Raw genomic sequence first — 24,575 nt, 5'->3', positions numbered from 1 at the left:
AAAAAGGAGCACGAGAACGTGCTCTTAGAGGTAATTATATGACATGCATGTGGGAACACCTCAGCCATGCCACATCTTCCTGCCTAGGAAACAAACAAATAACACAGACACAGCCGGGCAGCAGCGGCTGCAACGCCTCAGGAGCACGACAGAGCACATGGGAGGAGTTCCAGGGAAAGGGAAAGAAAGAGTGAGGTGTTGTCTGACCTGAGGGGATAGAAACTGAGGCACTTGAGCACGAAGACTAGGCTGGGATGAATTAAGAGGTTGCACTGGCGGTTGCTGCGGCTGTTGCATGGTCCTGGCTTGTGCTGCTCCGCTATTGCCAAACATACCCAGATTGCCACTCGGTATCTGCAGCAGGACAACAGTGACACAGGCACTCAGTGACACCACCCAGCACAGAACCTGGGTGCTACTTGTCTCTGCAGGCTTTACTCTTAGTGATTCTGACAGGCACGAATCAAGAGACCAGCACATACAAAGTTCAGAATTGGGCAAGGCAAAGATCGCCGTGTACCCAACATCCCAAACCCCCAAAACTTTGTACACCTGACTGAACAAAAGGCAGCTGAAGTTGAAGACGGCTATTATAAGGATGCAGGACTCTAGAGGGTCACAAGATGAACAATCAAAAGTACTTGCCAAAAATGTTTGTATTTGTATAGCAAGGGACATGAGAAATGAGGCATTAAACTTACAGTAACCCCATCCTCCAGCTGGCTAAGCAGTTTTTTTACTTAGTCATTTTACAAAGCTACTGATAATGGACATCTATTAGTAGAGACTGCTTTGGAAAGATGTGCTTAATGGGCTGTAAGTGCTGGACAAGTATTGCCTTAAGAAAACTGACTAAAAGAATATACATAATAAAGAGCCACAACAGAATGATGAAGTTATTCTGTGTTGTTATTTCATATCTGTGCTGGGACTTCAGTTTGATGGCAAAAATAGACTTGTCATAATCAACAGTACTTAATGGCTTCTCACTCTCATGGGGGTTATCAGTTATCACCCCCTTCATCTCCTCTCCTTTTCTTTCCCTCTCAGCCCTGAACTCAATGCCCTACCTGACTCAGGTGCTGGAAGCACAGTTTCTTTCTTATCACCTGTTAAAACCATGAGATGCCTTGACACTTGGTGCAGGAATAAAAAAGCCCCCATCACATCACAGAATATTTATACCAGCCAGGAAAGATGAATTAGAGCTATCTCACTGCCTTACAAGTCTGGGACAATTATGTTCTACACAGGGGCCAAAACACTCCTGAACTCAATGCCCTACCTGACCCAGGTGCTGGAAGCACAGTTTCTTTCTTATCACCTGTTAAAACCATGAGATGCCTTGACACTTGGTGCAGGAATAAAAAAGCCCCCATCACATCACAGAATATTTATACCAGCCAGGAAAGATGAATTAGAGCTATCTCACTGCCTTACAAGTCTGGGACAATTAGTAATGCCTCAAAAAAAAAAAAGAGGCATTTTCCATCAATGAAGGCAGAGCCAAACAGGGTTCAGGGGTGTAAATCCAAAACACTACAGTCTCTTCTGGATGGATATGTGTCATCTGCAGGCTAATTACAACTACACAGTGTTTTATGTCCTGTAAGGTGAAACATTTACACAGCAGGCAGCTCCTCCTCTGATATTTCACATGAACAAAGCTGTTGCACCTCCAGTTTAAACCCATTTCTCCTGGGGAAGAGGCTGACAGGCACTAGCAGCTACTCCAAGAGAGCCAAATTCCCCTCAGCATCTCCCCCAACAGCCTTACCTGTCTAGAAGAATTCAAGTTTTGCATGCCCAGCCCTGAGGCAATCCCGCCCAGGGTCTGATTAGGGAGTGCACTGTTTGAAAGGGGGAGCTTCAGGCTTGGTGAAGGCAAAAATGGTGAAGTAGTGGGCTCTTCCACTAGGCCGCCATCCTGATTGGAGAAAGAAAGGGTGAGCTGTGTGCGGTGCCAGGAGCCCACAGCACAAACCAGAGTCCCATGGAGACAGAGAAGGGTGTGGATGAGTAAAAAGAGATAGATAAAAAAAGAGATGAGTAACAGGAAATGGAAAGCATGGAGTGAAGGGAGAAGAAAAAGAGAAACAGGATTAAGGTACTGGCTTTGGTAACTTTGTTGTACTTAATTCCCCAAATGCACAATCACCCTCACCCAGCTTTCCAGAGGAAAGGAAGGATTTTAGTAGCTGATTGCAGAGCTATCATGTGGCCATTGCCTCCTCCCCACTTAGGTTTTCTCCTTTCTTCTCCACCAGACTAAAAGGTGGAAGGGGAGAGGCCCAGCAGATTTCAGGGAAGCCCTCTGTCTGTCTGGAAAACTCCAGACATAACCCAGCACTTTAACAAACCCAAAACTTGGGAAAGGCCACATCAGCTTGTTTCACACCAGTCTGGATTTGGTTCCACATCATAGCTCTGCTCTTAAAAACACATTTTTGCATGAATCCCCTTTCCTAAGTGAGACACATGAGCCTCTTTTAATATTCACATAGCGCTGAGTTATTAATACCCCACTCTGAAACATCACACTGCAAGGCAGCCAGTGAACACAAACCATCAAACCCAGTAATGACAATATCAGCTGGGCAGCCTTCCTGAACATCCCCAGGAGGAGGCAGATTTTAGCAAGGCAGGAGGAGCCCTCTCTGCTAACTGGGCTGTGAGGAACCAAGCTGAGCGGGGATATGATGCACAGGAGGCAGCCCCCACGGGGGGCAAACAGCAAGGCAGAAAATAAAATAAATTAGAGAACCCCCAATCAAACAGGTAGATCTCTGCTCGTGTTTCAGTAGGGCACTGAGTTCTAGCTCAAACTGTGCTTTGATGTCTGGGAAGCCTGGGGTAAGCATGATCAAATAACACTGTGTACAAAGTAGGGCTCCAAAAAAGCAGGCAGAGAGAAAAAGCTTTAATTTGCAATGTGCTGGGTTGGTGTTTTTCAGGCAGTATGATCATTGTAAGGAAAGGCTTTTTAAAGAGGTGAGGAGCTTTATTTCAACCAATAAATTCAATGCTCCAGAAGACTGTGAGATACTGGTGAACCCTTTTTGTTGAAAAAGAAGCCCAGTCTGCTTACCACACACCCAAACAGATGACCTAATGCAGCAAGCATGCTCAGTGAATTATATGTTTTACGTTAATCCTGAAAAATGCATTTTCTACAGTTCTCCTTTGATGCAAAGGAAAAGTTTCTTTACTACCAGGCAAAGTGACACTTGACATCCTATCTGACTATCCTGAGGGGGACACTGACATTTTCTAATGATATCCCCAAGGCCTTTCAGCTTGAGATATTTTACATTCTACTGGACATCAGTCACACTCCACAAACAACTGCAGCTTGCATGACAGTAACAGGTTCAAGGATTTCACTTTAGATCACAGACACATGTTTACAATTCTACCCTTCCCCCTTCAAAGTGAAAATAATTTCAAGCTTGGTGCTCGCTCTCCCCTTCCGATGCCATTGTTCCCTATGTGAACAGACCTACTGACCATGAAAAACCCTCCCTACCCCCCAAATTTATTCAAGTCTTGCCTTACTGACATTATTTTTTCTCAATTTGGAAATAGGCAGTGCCAAGGATGGTGAAGGACAAGCCACACTGGAGACTCAGGAATTTCATTTCCAGACTCCTTCACAAGTGTGTTCCTTGGCTGAATTGCAGCAAATGGCTTTGTGTGAGTTTATAACATTTTATTCAAATTGACCTGGTTCTATTTTATTTAATTTGAACTTGTTGCACTGTGCTGCACGAATCTGTGCTTTATAACTGAACTAAAATCAATTCATTTAACATCAAGTATTTTAGTTGGTCAAATTAAAGCACCCTTTAGCATTTTCAAGCCAGACTAGAGGACAATTTTACTGCTCACAGTGGTTTCTGACCCATTATTTCTCAGGATCCTTTATGTAATAATTGTTTCCTGAAGAACAATCTTTTCTACCTAACCTGTCCTCTTCAGTGATTTTCTTACAAATTTATGTTACACTTCTTCCTCAGGCTACTCAATTAAAAATTGAATCATCACATTAATGCTCAATCCAGCACTGCTTTTAACTTTTTTGAAGGGATTTGACACACCCATAAAATCATACTGCTACCAGTGTTTCAGTTATCTAACACAAAGTACCACACTGGTGTTTTTTAGAATTTTGGGAAGTCCCTCACAACAGTCTCACACATCAAATGTGACAGAATGCAAGTGGAATTACTCAAAGGTTTTTAGTCCTATGAGATATGGACAATTTAGCAGAGGATGCCTGGACACTTGGCAGTCACCTGCCAACAACTGCCACTTCATGAAACAAAATGTCTCAACAGGCAGATGAGAGGCTGATGAATCTGCCAGAGGTCTTTGTGTAAAGTCAGTTACAGAAGTAGCTGTCAGAAAATACACATTGAATTCTTTAAAAAAAGATTGAAAAAAAATCCTTTCTTAAAAGAGGAAGTTAAAGTAATAAAATCTCATCTAAAATAAAGTTATCTTCAAATCAAACAGGAATTAGGCAAAAGAAACCTGGAGGAAATGCAATACTCAAAGAAGTGCTCATCATACAAGGGTGATGAACATGGTTTCAGTCACTGGATCACAGGTGGCAGAGATAGAGCAAAGTAGAATTTAAAAGAAAACTTTAAAATCCTAGTGATCATTATCTAATTGTGACATCTGAAAAAGTTTCTCCATATTAACACAATATTCTGCTTATTGTCCCAAAGATGAAAACCAATCACAATCCCCAGAGATTACTGGGCTCAGAATGTGAAGGATGAGGCCGAAAAAAAACCCAACAAACACTATGTTCAAATCAGAAACAAGGAACAGGTCTAGTCAGAAGATTTTTGGAAGAACAGGATTGCAGCCAAGAAGCATCAAGGCTTGTAGACCTGGATTTTGCAGCAGTAGAGAAAAGGAGCTGATCACTGACTATGAGGGTAAGAGGAAAGGACACTTCATTTGCAAGGTGAGAATTTGAGAGTCCCAAGTCAAACTCTATACTTGGGAAAAAAGATACATTCTCTAGGCTTATTTCTGGTATTTTAAGGATTTTTCCAGGAAAATATGACATGTTTTTCTTACAAATCTGATGGCTCCAGAAGGCACCAGGTAACATCTTCATACAAACCTGACACCTAAGCACAGCACGCCTGCCACCAAGTGTGACATAATGTGGTTGAGATCACGTATCAGGGCTGCATCTTTATTCCCTCAAGGCCACTGGATATTCTCCCTTGTCCTTTTATGGTACTACAGGTCAAGATAACATCCTGAGAAATAATAAATTAACAAAGCACCGAGTGCTGAAGATTGACTTGGTGTGACAAGGAATAAAGAGCACCTGCAGCAAGCAGAGAAAGCAAACACTCAAAGGTGATGCTGAATTGCCAGACCACTCCTGATGCAGAGAGAACAGGGAGTTCACTGGGTCCAGAAGCAAATGTCAGGATTGGAAATTTTCCCTCCTCAAATGTATAAAGTTAAAAAAATATTAAGTGCTGGCTTTAGCTGTTTAGAGAAAAATGATGGTGTCTCAATTCAGGTGAGCTGAGAGTGGCAACAAGGAGACACCACCCCAAACTACAACATGATGAAGAGGAACCTTGCAGAACTTACTGAAGCTTTAGAAAAGCCAACAAAAGGATGATGAGTTGATAAAGCAGTAAGTAAAACAAGGAAAGCTGTGTGGAGAGCTTGCTCCTCACCAAGGATGACCTAAGGAGAAACAAGACAGCTCCAGACTCAGGCCCTGAAACAGTACCTCAAAGGGCAAAAAGGTTTTGGAGGAATTGCTTAACTAGCATGAGCTGTAAATCTGGAAAGAATTTCTTTGGAGGAATAAAAACTCTGTGTTCTTAGAGTAGAAACTATATTTATTTAATTCACTTAGCAAGTTGCTCAACACTGTGATAGCTAACAAATACAGTGTGGGATTATTTCCTTTGTTAGAGCCAAGTCACTGTGACAGATTATGCCTAGACTGATAGATTTTACTTACTGTATGAATATTAATGATTTTAGTACTCCCTTCTCAATAGTTGTGTTTAACATATGTTTCCAGAATTATGCATCATGCTGCACATAATGCACCTCTCTCTGGCAAGAATTTTACTGCTGAAGATATTGTTATCCAAGAAAAGGAAAGGCTAACTGGCATGCATGCATCTTTTGTGGCCTTCAATTAACACATTCATTAAAGTCTGCCATGGCAAAGAATGAGCTTTATATGAGTGGATTTCATTACTGCCTCACACCCTGTACACAGCTCATGTGAAATGAATTGCTTTCAGCACAGTTTGTCAAAAGCACTGATTTCTGTGGTCAGAATCCTCCAGCACCCATCTGTATGAACCTTTCAATAACCTGTGAAATGCAGAATGACATCTGAGATTCTTCTTTAATTATCAATCATTTTCAGGAGGATTCTTAGGTGATTTGGTAAGTTTCTGCAGGATTTTCTGTCAAGGCTGTAAATCTCATTTCCTACTGAAGATTTGGCTGCACTTTTCCATGTATTCTTTTCTTTAGTAACTTTGAATCCTGGACAACACAAACTTCTGACTTTTCCTCAGTTATTAAATAGTGCTGGAAAATTTGTCATATGTGATCACAGAAAGGGAAGCTCATTGGAGAAGGTATTTATGGCTCTGCATGTCTGCTCTGAGACTTAACAAAAATACCTGAACTCCTCCTTCGTGTTTAGGTACTGAACTTTCACTGAAATTTGTTAAGAAGCTGAAAACTAAAAGAAGAGAAATTAAGAGCCTAATTCTTGGAAGATTCTGGCCTTGGTCCTGCCTGATTGTGAATGTGGGCAAGGGTCACTGACTGCACTCTCACAGAGTGCTGTGGTTAATTTTTTTCTCTTTTTTTCCCATTTCTAGTTCCTCTGTGTTACTGATTCCTTAGCAAGTTTTCAGGTGTAAAACTGGGGATGATCATTCTTTACTTCTATGTGAAAATCAAACCACTGCTCCTTTCCACAAGGACTGAATCCCCCACAAGACTGAAAAAATGCAAGAAAAGGAACAAAGCCACATCCATCGTATTTCTTCCTACACTTTCTAAGCAGTGAAAATCAGCAGCATTTCTACACTGTGCACACTCTGACTTGTTCCTGCTGCTGAACTCACCTTGTCAAGGAAGGTGGGGCGGTCCATGGAAGACTCTTTGGAGATTGGTGGTGGGCGGCAGCCAAGGGGTTTGGTGACCATTCCATTATAGTCGGTCACTCCCATTCCACGCTTGTCCATTTCCACCTTCTTTTCCAGCAGAGCACCTGCACAGAAAAGGGAAATATATTGGAAAAGGTGAGGCAGAGGGGAGTAAAGTTGCCAACAGCAGTTCAGAGAAATTCATCTTGCTTACAAAAGCAAGGCAAGAAAATAAATATTATCCAATTGGTCTGAGTATAATCAAATGCTTATAATCATGCAGGGTTCCTGTGTTGATTTAAAGACAAAAAAAGTTACTTACACAGATACTTACTCATGGCCTGATCAAGATTCATACTGTTGCTCTTCAAGGCCTCTTCCGCTGGCTCTCTCTGTCAAAAACAGGAATTTATGTTAAGAGGAAAAGTAATCACATTCATGTGATTTCAAAGTAACCTGAGAAAACAGACACATCTCTTAAATACTGGGCTTAATGTTTACTCAGCAGCCTAAATAATGTCTGTGTGTGGTTTTTTTCTGCTTTCAGCAATTCTCACAATTCAGGTATTTCAGTTTGTCAAGGAAGTACTGGCTCTACAAGGTGACACACATTGTTCTGTTTAAACATCTTCCTGTTTTCCATGAACAATTCAAATATCACAATGATATGACTTTCTCTACGAAACAACCAGGCTATACTCTCATTTTACCTGTTTAATGAAAAAAGAGGAATGGGAGGTGATTACTGCAGTTCAAAGTAATACCTGTTGTTATAAAAATAGGACTTCAAAATATATAAATGCCCTCATGGAAAGAATATTCCCAGTTCATCTCAGAGCATGGAATAGGTTTACAACAGATTTCTGAAATCACAATATGTGTTTAAATGCACATCGGGGCTACTTGCTGGCCTGGGGACTGAAGATCTTGGTGTAGCTACAGTCTGAAACAGCCACAGTCAGAAGTACAAGCTAAAAGCTAAGGCACAGTGTGCTGGCTGAGCACTACTCACAGGGAAGCCCATGTCTGTGAGCTGTTTTATCAGACGGTTCATGATCCAGGCCTCATCCTGCTTGCTAGATGTCTTCATGCCCTTAGTAAATAAATGGGAGATTCCATTAATGGGCTGGCTGCCACGTTCATTGTAGTGAGATGTACATAAAAGAAATGGTAAGTGGTTTTTATTAATAGCACATGCTACTGAAAGATGTATTAGTACATTAATTCAGAAAGTATTGAAGAACCCTCCGAGCAACGCGACTACGATTCTCTTCCCCCAAAAGTGTAAAAATTTATCTCAGCTGAATAGGTGCTCAGTGTACTATTTAGTATTTGATTTGCTGGCCACTGAATTAAAGCCACCTTTGAATTTACGTATTTCATTTTAATCCTTGGCAGAAAAATATAACGAAATAAAGCTGAAATAGTACAACACTTCCTGAAAAACATTCCCAAAAACAAGTTTGCAACCTTGAAGTTAAGAATGTTACTCAGTGTATTTTCTTAAAAACAAACAAGAGCGTCTAGATAAACACCTTTAAAAGATCTTTGTGCAGCTTTTCTATCACAATATCCTTAAGAAGTCTCTTCTTTTCAGTTCTCCAGAAAGTACCAAGGGACAAGCGCGGATTTGTTTTGGGCTGCGGACAGTACAAGAAACAACCATACTTGATCAAATCACCGGCCTAACTCTTGGCTAATGGATTAACAAACAAAGTGGCTAAATGCATTCCCAATTCCTTTAAGTTACAGCCTGGCCTTGTCCTGAAATAAAGACTGTGCAATGGAAAATTTCCTCACACAATTGTCTACGTTCTCGGTTGAGTGCAGCATTAACACAAGTTTGCTTTGTTCTCACACACACACACACCGTCCTCACAAACAGAAAACAGCTTTTTGTGTTAAACAACTCCATCACAAACTACTGTTTGCTTTTCCACCACCATGGGAAGTGTCTGAAAGCCCCCTTAACACCTTCTCCTCTTTCTGTTAATACATTATCATTTCTTTAGAATACATGGACGCTTATAAAACTTAGAGAAAACAAAGGCAACAACAACAGAACTCTCAAAGCATCTGACATGCCTAAATTCAAAGATCTCCCGTTTTCCCCTGGAAACAAGGTAGGCTGTACTTGAACCACTGTAGTGGCAAGCTGTGCTTGTGTTCAGGTGTCAGAGGTTTAATTTCAGGTATAATGCACCAGCAAATTTGTGACAACTTATTCTACAAATGTTACATTAATTCCACTCTTGCTGGAGAGTGTCTTTGTTTTTGTCTTACCTTTTGAAGTCCTTTCTTCGGGGCATTCCCCCAGGAATTACAGGAGGAGCTGCTCTCTTGTGAAGCAGTATTATTCCACATATCTCCTTCTTCATCTTCCCACTGACTAGTACTGAGATTCACATCATCCCCACCACTGCCCCAGCCTTCTTGCATAGATTTTGAAGCTGGAGGGAAAGTGGGAGAAGAAAAATCTTATTCAGTTTCCTGCAAATTTTACAGAAATAGCCTTTTGTGCCATATCCAGGTGTGCTAATGTAAGTATTTTCAAGAGATAAAGATGTTCATCAAATAGCTTAATTGGCAGTAAAATGATAAGAATGTCTTCTTTGAAGCTAGTAAAAAAAAGGGAGTTCTCTAAATACTCAAGAGAAGAAAACATCCCGCAACTGCAAGTCCTGCCTTTCCTAGAACCAGTAAGATCTGTGGTCATGGCCACTTTACTCCCCCAGGAACAAGGAACCAAAATATGAGCACACATTTGTTAAGTGCTATTTTGTTTTCAATGAATCTCACCATTTTACCTACCACATTCTTCCATGAACAAACCAAATTTCCAAGTCATTAACGCTCAGACACTCATTCGCATCTTGAAGAATGGAATCTGAAAGGAGCTTGTGGGCTGCAGGGAACGCTTCATATTCAGTGACAAGGCTGTGTCACCTCAGTCCATTTTATTCTGTTTACTCTCTTTAAAGCTGGGATTACTCATCTTAGGAGCTCTCACTCCCCCTTTTATGTTTTCTGGGACTTCTAACTACGTCTCACTATGGCATTTTGCAGGAGTGAATCTCTAGGCAACCTCCACAGCCAAGAGGAGAGTCTAAAGCAATCACAGTGGCCCTCAGGACATTCAGAGGTGGAGGATATTTATTAAATACCACGAGTTAGGAATCACGAAGCAGGAAATAGTTCAGGATGTTCCTGAACCTGGCAACAGTTTTAACATCTGAAGAAAACACCCATTCACCCAGTTTAACCCAACATGAGGTTGTTATGGTTAGTGGTTCTCAGGTGTTGCTTTTCCTACCAGAATCAGTTCTATCTTGACTGTTCTCCACTGCTTCTCATCCCAATACAGGTTTCTTTCAGACACCAAGGGTTTAAGTCCTAGTCACGTTCTTCTGCAGTTTCACAGTTTCCTGCACCTCTGCTATGCTGCTTTCCAAACACACAAAACTACTCTCCTTTAAATTTCCACATGGATGCCCTATATTCATATTTTTGAATTAACTTGGTGTTTGGATTAGCGTGGCCTTGTGACAGCTAACATAGTTTTGAGAATGAAACCACGAAGGCCGCCTGTGACTGAAATGCAGAGAAAGCAGAAGTGGCAGAAGCTAACTCCTGGGACTGAAACACACAGAAAAGAAGAAGTGGCAGAAGCAAACCCCCTCCCCTGCCAGGACAGCGGCAGCCCTGTGTGTACCTGGTTTGCACAGTGCTGGGGCAGCAGCTGGAGCGTTTGTTCTTCCATAGGTCCCTGCTGGCTCGGCAGGATTCTCTCCCCACCCGGTCCCACTGCTGGGGGGCTTCCCCCACGCCGAAGTGCCATTGTCAACTGCAGCAGAAGGGGAGGAGGGCTCTCCCCAGGAAGCTTCGCTCTTGGTGTGGACAGCAGGCATCTCTCCCCAGCCTGCTGGAGCAAGGCGAGGAGAACAGTGATGAGAGGAAAGGTTTCTTTATCAAATAATTCCAAAAAACTTTAAATTTTGCTCATGAGTTTCTCTGGAAAGAGCATGAGCCGGTAAGTACATACAGTGATTGTAGTTAAGTGTGTTTAAAAAAATCCCTTAAATTTGGTTTTAAGAGTTTTTTCTTAATTTTATGCTAATGTCAAGTTGTCAATACAGAAAGAGGGTTCTTTTCCACAGCCAGGAGCAACCAGGCTGCCGAGTGAGCACCAAGGAACAGCTGCCCAGGGCCAGGATTCCAAAGACCAGGACCCCAGTCTGAGTTGGGCCTTGATTCACTGAAAGATCTTAAACACTGTTAATTCCTTTTCACTGTTTACAAACTATAAAATCTCTTTTCTCATGCCCTGGCAGTAAGATGCAATTTGATTGTTCCCACTTTGAGTGAAGATTATCTGTGCTGAATGTATTCCTTGAAGCTTTCATTACAGCTCATAGCTACCTACCTATCCTTCATCACTGACCCTCTACATTATAATAAATATTATTTTAAGGGGAATTAATCAAGACTTCAATTAGGATCCGTAATCACTCCACGGGGAATGGCAGGTGGAAGCCATTGTTTTCCTACAGAGTATTACATGAACTCACTGGAAGACGTAAGCTACTCCAAAGAAACAGCCTGGGCTTGAATGTAATGCTCTTAAATCCACCTGACAGGATTTCAGCCCTGCAGCTGAACGTGGCAGCAACAGCCAAAGGGCTCCTGAGCCTACAGAGCAACCTGACCAACACAGCACAAGGGTAAACTGAATTCACAGCCATTGTTACCAGAGATTTTCTGGAGAGAGGACCTGGATCACAGATGGAGTTCAAGGTACTTTGTAAACAAGCACAAAGAGAGGCACAAAAAGCAAGAAAACAAATTTCTTACAGACACCTGACACTAACCTATTTTTCTACAATTGTAAAAAAAAATTACATCCCATTACATGACAGCTGAAATCTTCACAAATATTGTAGAATTCAGTCTGCTTAAAACTTCCACTGGTAATTAGGCTGCTAAATCAGGAATTTGTTCTCTTTTAATTGGAGATTAATGTTATTAAGATGAATATTTTGTAAGTGAATGATCAGATGCTGCTTTGCAACAACATTATTTCCTTTTTTTGCTCCACAATGGTATCTGTAAAAATACTCTGGAAAGGTTTCAAAAAGCAGGTGCAATATTTTCTCCACAAATTAACACCCAGAATAGGTAGGCAATGGCAAGGGAGTGCCTAAGAATACCTTGAAATACACTGGAATAACCAAACAATAGTGGTTATCTGAGCAACAAGTCCTTGCAGAACTCACTGAATTCCACAGAATTCCCCTATCCTGAACCTGCAGCAGCATCCATTGCCAATAACAATTCCAAAAATTGTCTGGCAGAGAAAACAATCAAACAGATGGGCCCAGAGCCGTGCATTGCTCCTCTGTTCCTGCACTATATATTTATTTTGGGCTCTATTCCTTACAGCCAGTGCAGCTCTCTCAGACACTGATGCAAGTGCAGATGGCACAGTGAGTGTCAAACTCTCCACTCATGCATTGCAGCTTCAGAAAACTCCTTCTCTGCCAGCAAAAGGCACTGAATTTAAAGCAAGCTCCTGAAACAACCCAAAATGTCACTCTTTTATTCAAGTTATTTCCATTTGAAACAAAAATACCACGGTTTAGGCTCGATCAACGTACCTTACAATTCTGGTTATTTTAAGGTGTGTAAAGAAGATAAACTGGCAGATCCACAGATGTACCTAAATGAACCTGTACTTAACATGACAGCTTCCTTGGTGTTGCACCTCAAATGCTTAATTCAAGGTTCCTGCTCGTATTTTCTAGCCAGCTTTATTTAAGGGAGGCTTTATTTGAGTTTCTGCCTCACTACTCAGGAGGCAACTGGCAGACAACTGCGTGTATTAAATCACACTGGCAGCTGAAAAAGATTAACTGCAGGCAAATGAAACAGAAAACAAAACATCTCCACAACACCACCCAGACTGCAAACAGGGACAGCGCAGAGTATTAACATCTCCCTGGCTTCATGCAACCTCTACTGGAAACTCTACCTAATTCAATTCATGAAATCATCCTTAAAACACAATTTATACATTTAAAAAAGCTGAAGTGTGCTGCGCTGTAGAGTAAAAACCTCAAAAAAAACTAGTTCCTCTGTTGCTCTTAGAAATTCAACAACTCCAACTAAAGGCCACAGATGTGTCATGTCCAAATTATTTTAAGTGCTTTTAAATGCACTGAGCAGGAAATAATATGGGATTACAAATAATGGGGGAACCAGCCTTTAGTAACAGAAAATAGTACAAGTACATAAAAGCAAACAAAATTAATCTACAACAAGTTTTCCAAACTATCTTAACAGATACAATTAAGTGCAGGAAATTAGTAAATAAAACCTGAAGGCTGCTGGAAAAATAACCTGTGCACTGCAAAAACTACACTGTCTGTAAATTCTGGAGCATTTCTCCATTGCAAACCTGTTTCCCCTCTGTGTAAATACTCCTGTCCCAATGCTACTGTCTCTGTGCTATGTTCCTTTGACTCCAAATGATTCTGTTTTAGGAAGTTTAAAAAGGAATAAAGTTACATTTTTGAATGAATGGTGCAAAACTCCCCGTGGCGGTTGGGAAGGCAAACCAAGACCTCTGAGTAGTCTCAAAACCTGAACCTGCCAAACGTTTTCAAAAGTTCTGCTTGGAGAAAACTTCCTATTTTCTGATGAGAATGATACAGATTTAGGCTCTGCTGGTAAAAAGCTCCTTAAAACCCCCAGCTCTGCAGAAATGTTGTTTGGCAACAGAACGTGCTCCATTTAAAGGCTTCTTTGGCAAGAAAGTGAGGTTTTAGTACTGAAGTTTTTAAACATTGTTAGAATTGCAAGAAATGAAAAGATCACAGTAAGTAATAAACATGGACACATTGGCAGAGCTTTGTTTTATAGAAATAAAAACATAATTAACATTGGGCCACAGCCAACAGGAAATCCTCAAGGGAAAGTGAAATGTTAACTAAGCTGTGGCAGGATGCAGTTGTTTTCCCTCAAAATAACCCTATAGCTATTTGGATGGCAGAAATTGTTTTCCTTCAAGTTGTTGGTCCGTGATAAACACCAAAGCACATGAGCACAACACAGGCAAACCAAAATATTAGAACCTTATATACATTTAAAAAATAAGATATTAGGCAGAAAAGAGGTTGTTCACTAATTACACACTAGTTATTCTGGGTTTTATATACACATTTAAGAGCTACCTACAATCTTTAATCACTCAAATTCTCATTTTCTGACAGGGATTCCAGTTCAACACTGAGCATTCAGAAAGCTCTAATTTGGGTTTCAGAAGTGACATCACCCTTGTGTGAAAATCGAGGGCAGCTCTCTCAGCATCACTTGGCTGCCCCCCAAAATCTGGCTATTCATGGGCTGAGCACCCACCAGAGGGTTTTAGGTTTTCACATGAGCACCCTAAAGGAGCCCAAAGCTGAGCTGCTTTCAAATCCATTCTGATGGAAGTTCAAAGTAAGAAAAACACTGCCATGTGAGCTGCCACTTAGAGGCACAGGATTATAAAAGGAACAGAGACGTTTGGAGCTTTCAGAACTTAGATCCAGTTCAGGTTTTTAAAACTTAAGCTCCTCACTCTCTAGTAACCACAAAGACTTTAATTTGTGACCTACAATCCCCACAGGGAAGCCTGTGTTATCTTCTGTTGCTCCTTTCCTCAGCTGGAGGATGCTGGAACCCTGCCAGGCTCTCCTGATGTAATGAGCAGGAAAGCATCAAGCCCACTCCTCAGCACTTGGAGGGAGGATCTGATGCTGTCTGTGATCCAAAAATCTCATTAAATCATTTCTGTTTGCAAAACCTTTTCTCACTTCTTATTCCCCTCATACCAAAGCTGCATGAGTTAGAAATGCTAGGAAGAATTATGCACAAGTAATTTAGATTAAACCCCAATCTAACTCAAACCCACCAGCTTTCTGATCCTTTTTCTAAGTAATTCACCAGTGCCTTGAGAACAAGCTCCTAGAACCAGCAAGGACTATCACATTATCTATCTCTTTCCCCTCTCTTTTTTTCCTCTTCTTTTCCAATGGAAAATGAAACTCCTTAGAGCATTCTTCATTTTCACCAAGTGTTTACCAACATCTGCTTCCCATCAATGGCTTTTAAGTTCTGCCTTCAAAGGATCTGGAGAACTTCTGGGGATGGGTGACAACTTGAATAACAAGACTGTAACTTGGCCTCTATTTCCAAACTAATAAAGCATACACTTCAACCCCAAAAGGAACTGTTAATCCTTTGTGAACTCCTAACTAGGGCTGTGCAGCAAAATTAAAATCCACTTCTTTGCCTGCAGGACATATGACTGTGACAACTTCCATCTGCACCACTCCTCCTTAGTTACACAGGAATGGAATCCATGATTCCTAATTCATTATATTCCCTGAAAGTGACTGGCAGAACACGTCATGACCCACGCAGGTGACAAAATGCCCACGGTAACTACAGAGTTCAAGAGTTGCAGGATTTTAGATGAGCACTTAACTGTGCCCTGTGGCACAGGCTCTAATTAATGACACAATCATGTTTTGCATGGAAAAGAACTGCTGCTGGATGAACTTTGGTTGTGGACTGCAGAAAGTCTCCTGGTGACAAGATTCTCTGCTGAGGCTGGAAATGCACAGCAAAGTGGAGAGGGAATTGGAGTAGGAAAAAGAGTTAAACAGCACAACTCCAAAGTGCAGGGCCCTGTCTGCGTGGGAGGCAAGACATTCACCACTTGCTTCCCATGTTTTGGCTGTCCCAGACGGGGGATGATTTGTGGATGTTTCAGGTCTGTGTACATTTCCACCCAGAGCACGAGGATGCTGCTGTGCAGCTGCCATGTGCTGCCTGCCCTGGGAAAAGGGGCCCTCCTGCACTCCTGCACGCAGGGAAGCCACGGGGATCCATCCCTTGGAGCTGCACTGCTGCTCTTCCTCCTCTGGCACAGCCACAAGCAAACACAGCAGAGCTCAAGACTGCTCCTCGCTTCCATTCAGACAAAAATCCGTCCAAATATCTCCATGTTTGACCTTTATACTTGTACTATACCAAGAGTTGGTAATATACCTTTATACTTGCACTATACCCAGAATTGCTGTACTATACCATGTATAAGGTTTAATTTATGCCTGCTACAACCTGATCTAAATTTTAATATCAGAACCATATTTTAAATTGTCTTCACTATTACCCATTTTGTACTTTCTTGCATGCTGACTTAAATATATTCTGAGAGCTGGCTTTGCTTACCTTGGAAAACTTTAAAAAAAAAAAAAAGAAGATAAAAGGTTTGCTTATCTTAAAAGATCTTAGAATCTTTCTAGCTCACATTTTTCAAGAAGCCCAACACTCACTTGAACCTGGTCAGGGTTGGTTACTTGTTCATAGGCAGTTTCTGAATATGTAAACATACTGCTTCAAAGAAACCCTTCCTTTGCTGCTGTTCATGCTCCAAAGGAATCACTGCAGATTAACACCAGCTTTTAAATTCCATTTTCAAAATCTGAGGGCTCAGGACCGTTAAGTTTTCCTCTATAAGGTGTTAATTACTTGAATAACATTAACAATGCATTGCTGTGTATGAACAGTTTCACAAGCACCAATGTAATCCTCCAAAAATCACCTTAATGAAAAACAAAACCTCACTCAAACCCAAGGAAAAATCCACTTTCATGATACTTCCATTACAATTCAGGAATCTGAATTCATGTTTCATGGGTAAAGTTCTAAATATGGATTAAATAAGCTAGTCACATATGTTGGCTGACCAAGTACAAAGGCATTTAAAGACTTCTCCTTCTGGAGCACGTTATTTCATTAAAACAGGTACCCTCTACTGTTAACATACTTGACCAGAGTGGGAAACGTAAGACTATTTTTATACAGACATTAAAGCAAATTTGAAACATTCCAAAACATCAAAGAGAAAAAGGATGGGAATGAGAGAACAAATCCCACTTGGAGAAAAACGTGGTTAAAAAGTCAGTACTTAGCCATGACCACGATGAAACAAAAACTTGGAAACAAAACTCAGGTGTAGAATTTGAAAGAGTACTGCATGATTAGATTTATTTTGGAGAGGTCTGTGGTCATGATATAGATATGGGCTGCTAGTGTAACTGTTATTTAAATACCTCTCTTTTAAGCATTTTCCCCATTTTTAATGCATTTTTATTCCTTGCTGCTTGTCTACAACAGCACCTTGCTTTTGATTAGAAAAATTCCTAAATACCTAAACTTTGTCTTTGAAACACAGGAAACCCTGAATATTAACACCTTGAATCAGTCCTGCTTTTTGAGAACCACACAAAATCCGGGATGCTGCCTGTGCCCGACCCCTGAGAAGGGAACCATTTCTTCATAAAAGACAACAAGCTGGACAGAGAAACAGCAGCAGCCTAAATTCATGCAATTGTTAACCAACATCTGTTGCCAAGAGATGTTTTGCAGAAAAGAAACAGATGCAGGCTGTCTAAACACACCGAGCCTGCGCAGTGGGGACAGCAGGCAAATAACAGAAGAAAGGGTTGCCAAAATCCCCCAGCCTCTCAAATGGCTGAATTAAAAGGTGTTAAATAACTGTGGAAGAGATGTTAAAATGAACATGGATCCACAACCTACCACGCTGTTGACCAAATATTGTTTCAAGCCTTTCTTACATTCATTTAGATTATGGAAATTTGTGTCAGGTTCCATGGATTCTGTCCTCAAGACAAGACAGTTTCAGAATAAAGGAACAATCATACTCTGGACATAAACACAGGATTTCTACCCAACACACCAACAGGACAGACAGCATTCAGCAACTAGTACTGGTATAAAGTATCTCTTAAAGCTGTTTTATGAAATATTTCACAAAACTGTTGCCATACCTGGGCCAAGCAGCGGGGACCGGTTCGGCTGGGCACTTGACTGGTGCGATGGCTGAGGTTCAACCATGTTGGTGTTGATAATGGTGCTAGTGGTGGTGGTGTTGGTTGTGGTACTGCTCTGAATTATAGGATTATTTCTATCCCACATGTTTACAGTCTTGTTGTTGTTGTAATTTGGGTCGCCCCAAGCTGAGGTACCATCATCGATTTCCATCTTGCGGCGAATGGACGGTGGAGATGGCTCTTCCCAGCCAGTTGCCTCACAGTTCTCTTTTTGTTTGGCTGGCACTGGCCCACCAACCCACCCTGACCCCGTCTGTTTTACAGAAGCAGCTCCTCCCCAGTTACTCACATTGTTGTCCTGGGGTTTATTAGCCCAATTTTGTTGGGGGCCTGGCTTTAAAGATTCCCCCCAACTTGTACCTGTATTAGCCTTGCTGTTTGTGCCATTCCCCCACCCACTGGTCCCAGACTTTGTGGAATCATTCCAGCCAGACCCCGATCTATTGTCAGAATCCCATCCAGATCCATTCTTCTTCCCATCACCCAAGTGTCCAGGAACAGACGATGAATCTGTCCAGTCTCCACCTCCTGAAGTCCAGCTTGGATTTGATTTCTGTCCATCTCCCCAGTTTTGAGATTTGGGTTTCTGAGGTTCACCCCAGGTAGGTGACTTGTCCTCCTGATTTGCGGTCCCACTCCAAGTGTGGCCGCTTTTGGCAGCAGCAGCATTATTAACAGTAGTAGAGCTTGCTGACTCTCCCCACCCCCCTGGGCCATTTGGTGCTTTGTTGTTATTGTCTCCCCAACCTGTATTTGTTGGAACAGCTGCCGGTGGAGAGTTGACCCACCCAGATACTGAAGAGGTATTTGTACTGTTCATGATGGACCCATCGTTCTTCCCCCCTGAGTTTGAAGATTGAGTAGCTGCACAACCCCAGGCCTCAGTTCCATTGTCATTCTTCCGTTCAGACCTTGGGGACTCTTCAAATTCCCAGGCAGTGTTTTGCTTCACAGGGGTCTGTCCCCACCCCGTGTTGGACAGGACCCTGGGGTCAAGGTCATTTCTTGGCAACTGAACTTGCCCTTGGTCTATCATCCCTTTGTCTCTCCTCCTGCCCTCTCCAGCCCCCTCCCTCCCAGTACTGCCTTCATTTTGACTCCCACCACTGTCGTTGCTTCCTTCACTAGCCGTGGTGCCAGATGCCGCAGCTTTGGCCCAAGAGTTCATTTGTTCATTGCCCTGCTGCATGGCAGGATTCGGACTGGTAACACTCGAGCTATCCCACCCTGTTGATCCTTTCCCATTGATGTCGCTATTGGAATGCTGGTTTGGGGGCTTGCCCCACTCCCCGTTGACACCGTTGCTGGCGCCGCGGTTGGGGTGGCCCCAGGCTCCAGAATGCACACTGCCAACCCCGCCACCGCCCCTGCCCCAAGCCAGGACCCCGGGGCCAGAGGGAGGCCCCGAGTCCCACGCGTTCGCTCCGTTTCCTTCCTTTTGCACAGCACTGCTGGATCCGTTTTGTTTAGCACTTAATGCTGAGTTCACAGTGTCTCCATTCCCCTGACTGAACCCAGAATTGCTGTTTCCTGCGGCAGGATTACCTGGGGACATCCCCCATACTGAACTGCCCATTCCTTCACCACTGCCCCCGCTGACTTGAGAAACCGCTGTTCCGTTAGCACCAGGAAGGCCTTGCAGGTGGGGCGGGATGATGGCCCCCATGCCCACGGCCATCCCCCAGTTCGGCAGTCCGTTTGTCTGCATTGCATTGATAGGGTTTGGTGAAGAGTTCATGGGGTTAGTGTTATTTGGTCCATCAGTGTTAAGGTTCTGAGGTTGTACGCTGAAAGACACATTCTGAGAAGTGGACGTTTGTGGTTCTGTGCTCTCTTGCGGCAGCAAGTTTCCCCAAGCACCTAAGGTGCCTGTTGGGTTCCCATTCTGGTTGCCCATGTTCTGACCTATGGCACTGACTGGACTGCAAATACTGGAAGGGTTGCCTGCTCCCACAGTTCCTTCATGTCCAAGTACAGGCCAGGCAGCTGGATTGGCATTAGGGTTAAGGTTAAGATTAATGCCAGCATTCGAGTTGGAAGCACCCCAGCAGTTCTGACTTCTACCGTCTCCCATCATGTTGTCCATCTTTCCATCCCCACCACTGGCAGAGCAGTGAGCTAGGCCAGAGCTGGAGCCTGCAGCCACCCCCCACACCCTGGCCGAGCTGCCGTTGCCGTTGGCTCCACCAGCTCCAAGGGCACTCTGGTTAGAAGTGCTTTGGACGAGTGCTCCGTTGGCGCCATTATTGCCATTAGTTTTCTTTGTATGTCCAGTGAAGTTGCCTTGGGCACTCCCTGTAGCCATGCTACTGTTCTCTGAGCCACAGTTGGAGGCAGAGTCAGTGTCTGTAGTACATTCTGAGGCAGACTCAGTCTCAGCTCCGGTAATGGAAGGCCACGCTTCCTTGTCAGTCCTGTCTATTATCACTTTATCCCAGCTGCAGTTGCCTTCACTCCTGAAAGCGGGCTGCTGTCCCCAGTGGGAATTCTCATAATGGTCTCCCAATCCACTGTGGCTGAGATCTGAAAGGATCCAAGGTTAAAAATGAGTCCACTGTTCAAGCACTGCAAAAGCCCTCTACTAAAAGCACTGTTTTACATCACTAGTTACAACACTACATTCTGCTAAAATTTAGAGTACATTCTCTAACATAATAAAGCAATTTTCCTCACTACAATGGAGCACGATGCTCATATTAACTTGTTTGGGGTTTTTTTTAATCTGACAAAACTCTCAATTAAAATAACTGAACAAATTTATTTTAGAACAGAGCAAGTGTTTTGTAGGCCACAGTGTACCAGTAAAAATAATAAGCAGGCAATAAATAAGAAGAGTGTGTGAAAAGTCTAAAAAAGCAAATTTGGAAAAAACACAGAAGAGTACCTAGCAGACTCTTACCATTTATTTTGACTCAATTTTCATTCTTCAGAGAAACACAATGAAAGTGCATCCAATAAAAAAATGTAAAATGTCAGCCTGCCTTGAGATATTACATACACACCCACATCACAACACACCAAACTGATACTGCATTTAGGTTTGCAACCCTTCCTGGAAACAAAGAAACAAATACAGACAGCAACCTTTACTGTTAGGTGCCAATTATAAACACCACCAATGTATATTTCAGCAGAGAACTTGGGCATCTCTAAATAACTGACAGTTTTGTCAGGAAACTTACCTCTCACAGGCTTTACTCGTGGTTTATACATCATTTGGGATTTGTACACACAATCCCCTGTGTTCCCAAGCCTATGAAAAGCGATGCTGTGCCTTTTCAGCACTGTCACATCCTCAAACACAGACACTAACCCAAAAAATTAACCAAAAGCTCTTGAGCATCTGCTTGCTCACCAGGGTGTGACGATAAACTGGAAGGCACAACACATCTCATGTTAAGAACTCAAGTTTGGTCAAGGTTTTGCATTTCCTTTCCATTCCAATTGCTCTGTACAAGATTATTTCTCTTAGTTTCTTTTGACAGGAATTTGACAACAAGTATTTCAGTCTGATCCAAGAGAGCTGTATGGGAGACAATCTGCAGAAGAGCTCCTCTAACTGCTTGCACACATCAAAGTAACCAATTCTGGATGTCAATTATTTTTACTTGCTTTCAATCTGCTGAAACATGGCTTCTACTCTTTTTGTGAATAGAATGAATATTTTTGTGGGGGAGATGGATGCAACAAATCTCTCAAACAAGTTGTTAACAATGAATGCCTAATATGAATTAATTTAAATCACAAGTATGTTGGTGTGATTAGCTCCTCTAATTAGAGGTGTTCTGATACTGCAAAGTTTACTCCCAAGATGAGAAAAAGCTCTCTCTCTCTCTCTGACAAAGCCTTGTTCACACATTTCACCTGTAGCTTTTTAAGGTGGTTGCTTAGTTGCCTTATGAAGATTTTGCAAGATGAAGAAATAACACGCTAAACCAACCCAGATTGCTTTATTAAAAAAAATAATAATTGAAGCAGAAGAAAGGATTTTAGAGAAAGGAAAGGAAAAACAGTCTTAGTTCATCACCCATGTTCTCATGATACCAGGAAAAGACTTAAATAATCAGAAAAAATAGAATTGTTTGGGTTTGAAGGGACCTTAAAAGTAATCTCATTCCACCCTCTGATGTGGGCAGGGACACCTCCCACTATCCCAGGTTGCTTCAAACCCTGTCCAGCCTGGCCTTGGACACTGCCAGGGATCCAGGGGCAGCCACAGCTTCTCTGTGCCTTACCACCCTCACAGGGAAGAACTTCTTCCATAATAATTGACAAGCACATGACAAATCTTAAAGAATGTGAACAGAAGCACTTGGATTTACCTGGATTCCTTCCTCTGCATGCAATGGCTGGAGAGGAAGAAAGCATCCTGTTACTCCTGGATACAGCCACTGCTACAGCACAGAGCTGAGGAAACACGTTGAACATTTACCTGATGATCTAGATTTGCTACACAGGTGTTAAACAGAGACCAGAATCCCAGATAAGACATGGAAGGGGAAGGCAGGCTGTGCAAGGACTTAAAAAGGGTCAGCGGGGTCAGAGAAATGAGCCGAGGAGCATTCTTAGTAGAGCAAGAATGAACAAAGGGAAAAAAGCAGCAGCAGGCCAGGCCAGAAGATAAGAAGTTGAGGCAACCAAGGAATCAGATAAGAGGAGTTATAGGAGATTTTTTTTCAACCCTGTGGGTGGTGCGACTCAGGGCTGCCTTTGAGCCTCGACAGGATTTGAAAGGGCCTGGAAATACATTGTTCCAATGAAAGGTCTCCTCAAAGCTGAAAGCTCAGCTCTGTGGGCTGGTGCTGCCCGAGCAGAGCCCTCAGGCTGGGGAAGGAGGATCAGGAGGGTGCCCAGGACGTCTCCACACTCACAGGAACAGCACCGTGGCTGATGAGATGAAAGGGAGCTGCTTGTTTAATCAGTTCCTTTCTCCTTTCCCCCCAAAGATGGTGGTTAAAGCGGTGCTCAAATTTGAGAGCACTTAGGAGACAAAATAAAGGGAATGGGTGGGATTGAAGATGAAAAAATAGCTTAGAATGATTGCTGAGAGTAGGGAGCAAAACATTTCGTTAAATACGAGACCAGATCTTCAGGAGCAGTAAGAGAAACCAAGAAAAAAAGAAAATGATGATGAGAAGAACTATAAAATCCAACAGATGTCCATACTAAGAGCAGAAAATGGCCAAATGCCTGGGCTTGGTTGGCCAAGCACAGCTCAGCAGGACCCCCCAGGAACGTGCAGCTCCAACCCCTGGGCATCCCAAGGCTTTGCAAATCCAGGTGCTCCCTTTCCTGTCCCACAGTCACGCTTCCCGAGGTTCAGATGATTCCCTCAACAACACCCATGGGCTAATCAGGCAGTGGGGCTTTGGTAGGGGTTACAGTGATTCTGTGTAGGGCTGTGAATTCGGTGATCCCCGCTGGAGCAGCGGTCGCCGTGCCGCGCCTTCCCCGCTCCGCTGGCAGCGGGATCCCGCTGGCACCTTCCACAAGCCACGGTTCAAAAATGAGAGAAAAAAACGATGCAATAACCTCAGAGTGTCCAACACCCACTGGAACAATTGGGTGAAACAGCAAGGCTGCTGCCACAAAGCTCGCAGGAAAAAGGACAGATGAAGAAAATGGGAAAAAAAAATTCACACCATGAACAGAAACCTGCAAAAACTGGGGCTTAGCTGCAGACAAACCAAGAGTTTGAATACAGATCTTGAATAGAGTAAAGTTTGATATTCTTGTCTCTAGAAGCAAATAACAAAAAGGCATTTTTCCACTTTCTTTTAACTAAAAGGGGCTTGCTGCTATGAAATAAATTATGAGTAGCACAGTCTCACTTAATCTGTAACTTCCTTAAACATTTGGGAAAAATAATGAATGCAAAATATTTTATATTGTTAAATCCAGAGAACTTTTCTGTTTGTTTGGGGCTGTTTTGTTTTGTTTTTTTTGAAAATGCATATTTCCTCCAACTTTCTAGGAAACCAACTCTTCACAGAAATTCACAATATTTTCTTTTCTTTTCAAAGTTGTTAAGATCGAAATGTGAAAACCACTTTAAAAATTCTTAAGAATCGGTTCCTCTTTATTTATGCAAATATGTGAAATAAAAGCACTTCCTCCAACTTTCTAGGAAACTAACTCTTCACAGAAATTCACAATATTTTCTTTTCTTTTCAAAGTTGTTAAGATCGAAATGTGAAAACCACTTTAAAAATTCTTAAGAATCGGTTCCTCTTTATTTATGCAAATATGTGAAATAAAAGCACTGAGTCCACCAGAAGCATTTCTATCCCTCCTCTGTGAGCTGAGCAAAGACTGTAAACAAGGCACAAGGAACAGGAACCACAGGTATTCCATGTTAGCAAATCCTAGTGCTGGGACACCACAAAGTGAAAAGTATTTTTAAATTAATACTTTGCGTTTCAGTATCTTAATTATGCATCTTTTATAA

At 42.4% G+C, this 24,575-nt stretch overlaps 1 protein-coding gene across 15 annotated transcripts in view; it reads right to left on the bottom strand.

Annotated features, from left to right (window-relative positions):
- TNRC6C (trinucleotide repeat containing adaptor 6C) overlaps positions 1-24,575 on the bottom strand; it is an 80,392-nt gene that overhangs the window by 17,525 nt on the left and 38,292 nt on the right. For 4 of the 15 annotated variants that reach the window (XM_041409587.1, XM_041409585.1, XM_041409588.1 and 1 more), the window contains 9 exons: positions 18,065-20,650; positions 10,879-11,088; positions 9,450-9,616; positions 8,702-8,806; positions 8,179-8,259; positions 7,489-7,558; positions 7,146-7,291; positions 1,778-1,951; positions 208-354 (listed from right to left, as the gene is read on the bottom strand). In XM_041409587.1, coding sequence (XP_041265521.1) covers positions 208-354; positions 1,778-1,951; positions 7,146-7,291; positions 7,489-7,558; positions 8,179-8,259; positions 8,702-8,806; positions 9,450-9,616; positions 10,879-11,088; positions 18,065-20,432 — 3,468 coding nt within the window. In that variant the 5' untranslated portion in view covers positions 20,433-20,650. Of the gene's footprint in view, positions 1-207; positions 355-1,777; positions 1,952-7,145; positions 7,292-7,488; positions 7,559-8,178; positions 8,260-8,701; positions 8,807-9,449; positions 9,617-10,878; positions 11,089-18,064; positions 20,651-22,449; positions 22,535-24,575 lie in introns of those variants that run through there. The other 11 variants (XM_041409577.1, XM_041409581.1, XM_041409579.1 and 8 more) reach the window with 9 other exon arrangements.

This window comes from Onychostruthus taczanowskii, unplaced genomic scaffold, assembly GCF_017590055.1.
Source record: "Onychostruthus taczanowskii isolate IOZ18803 unplaced genomic scaffold, ASM1759005v1 scaffold30, whole genome shotgun sequence".
Lineage (NCBI taxonomy): Eukaryota > Metazoa > Chordata > Aves > Passeriformes > Passeridae > Onychostruthus > Onychostruthus taczanowskii.
The sequence above is the reverse complement of the archived record's forward strand: the minus strand, read 5'-3'. Positions and strand labels throughout refer to the sequence as shown.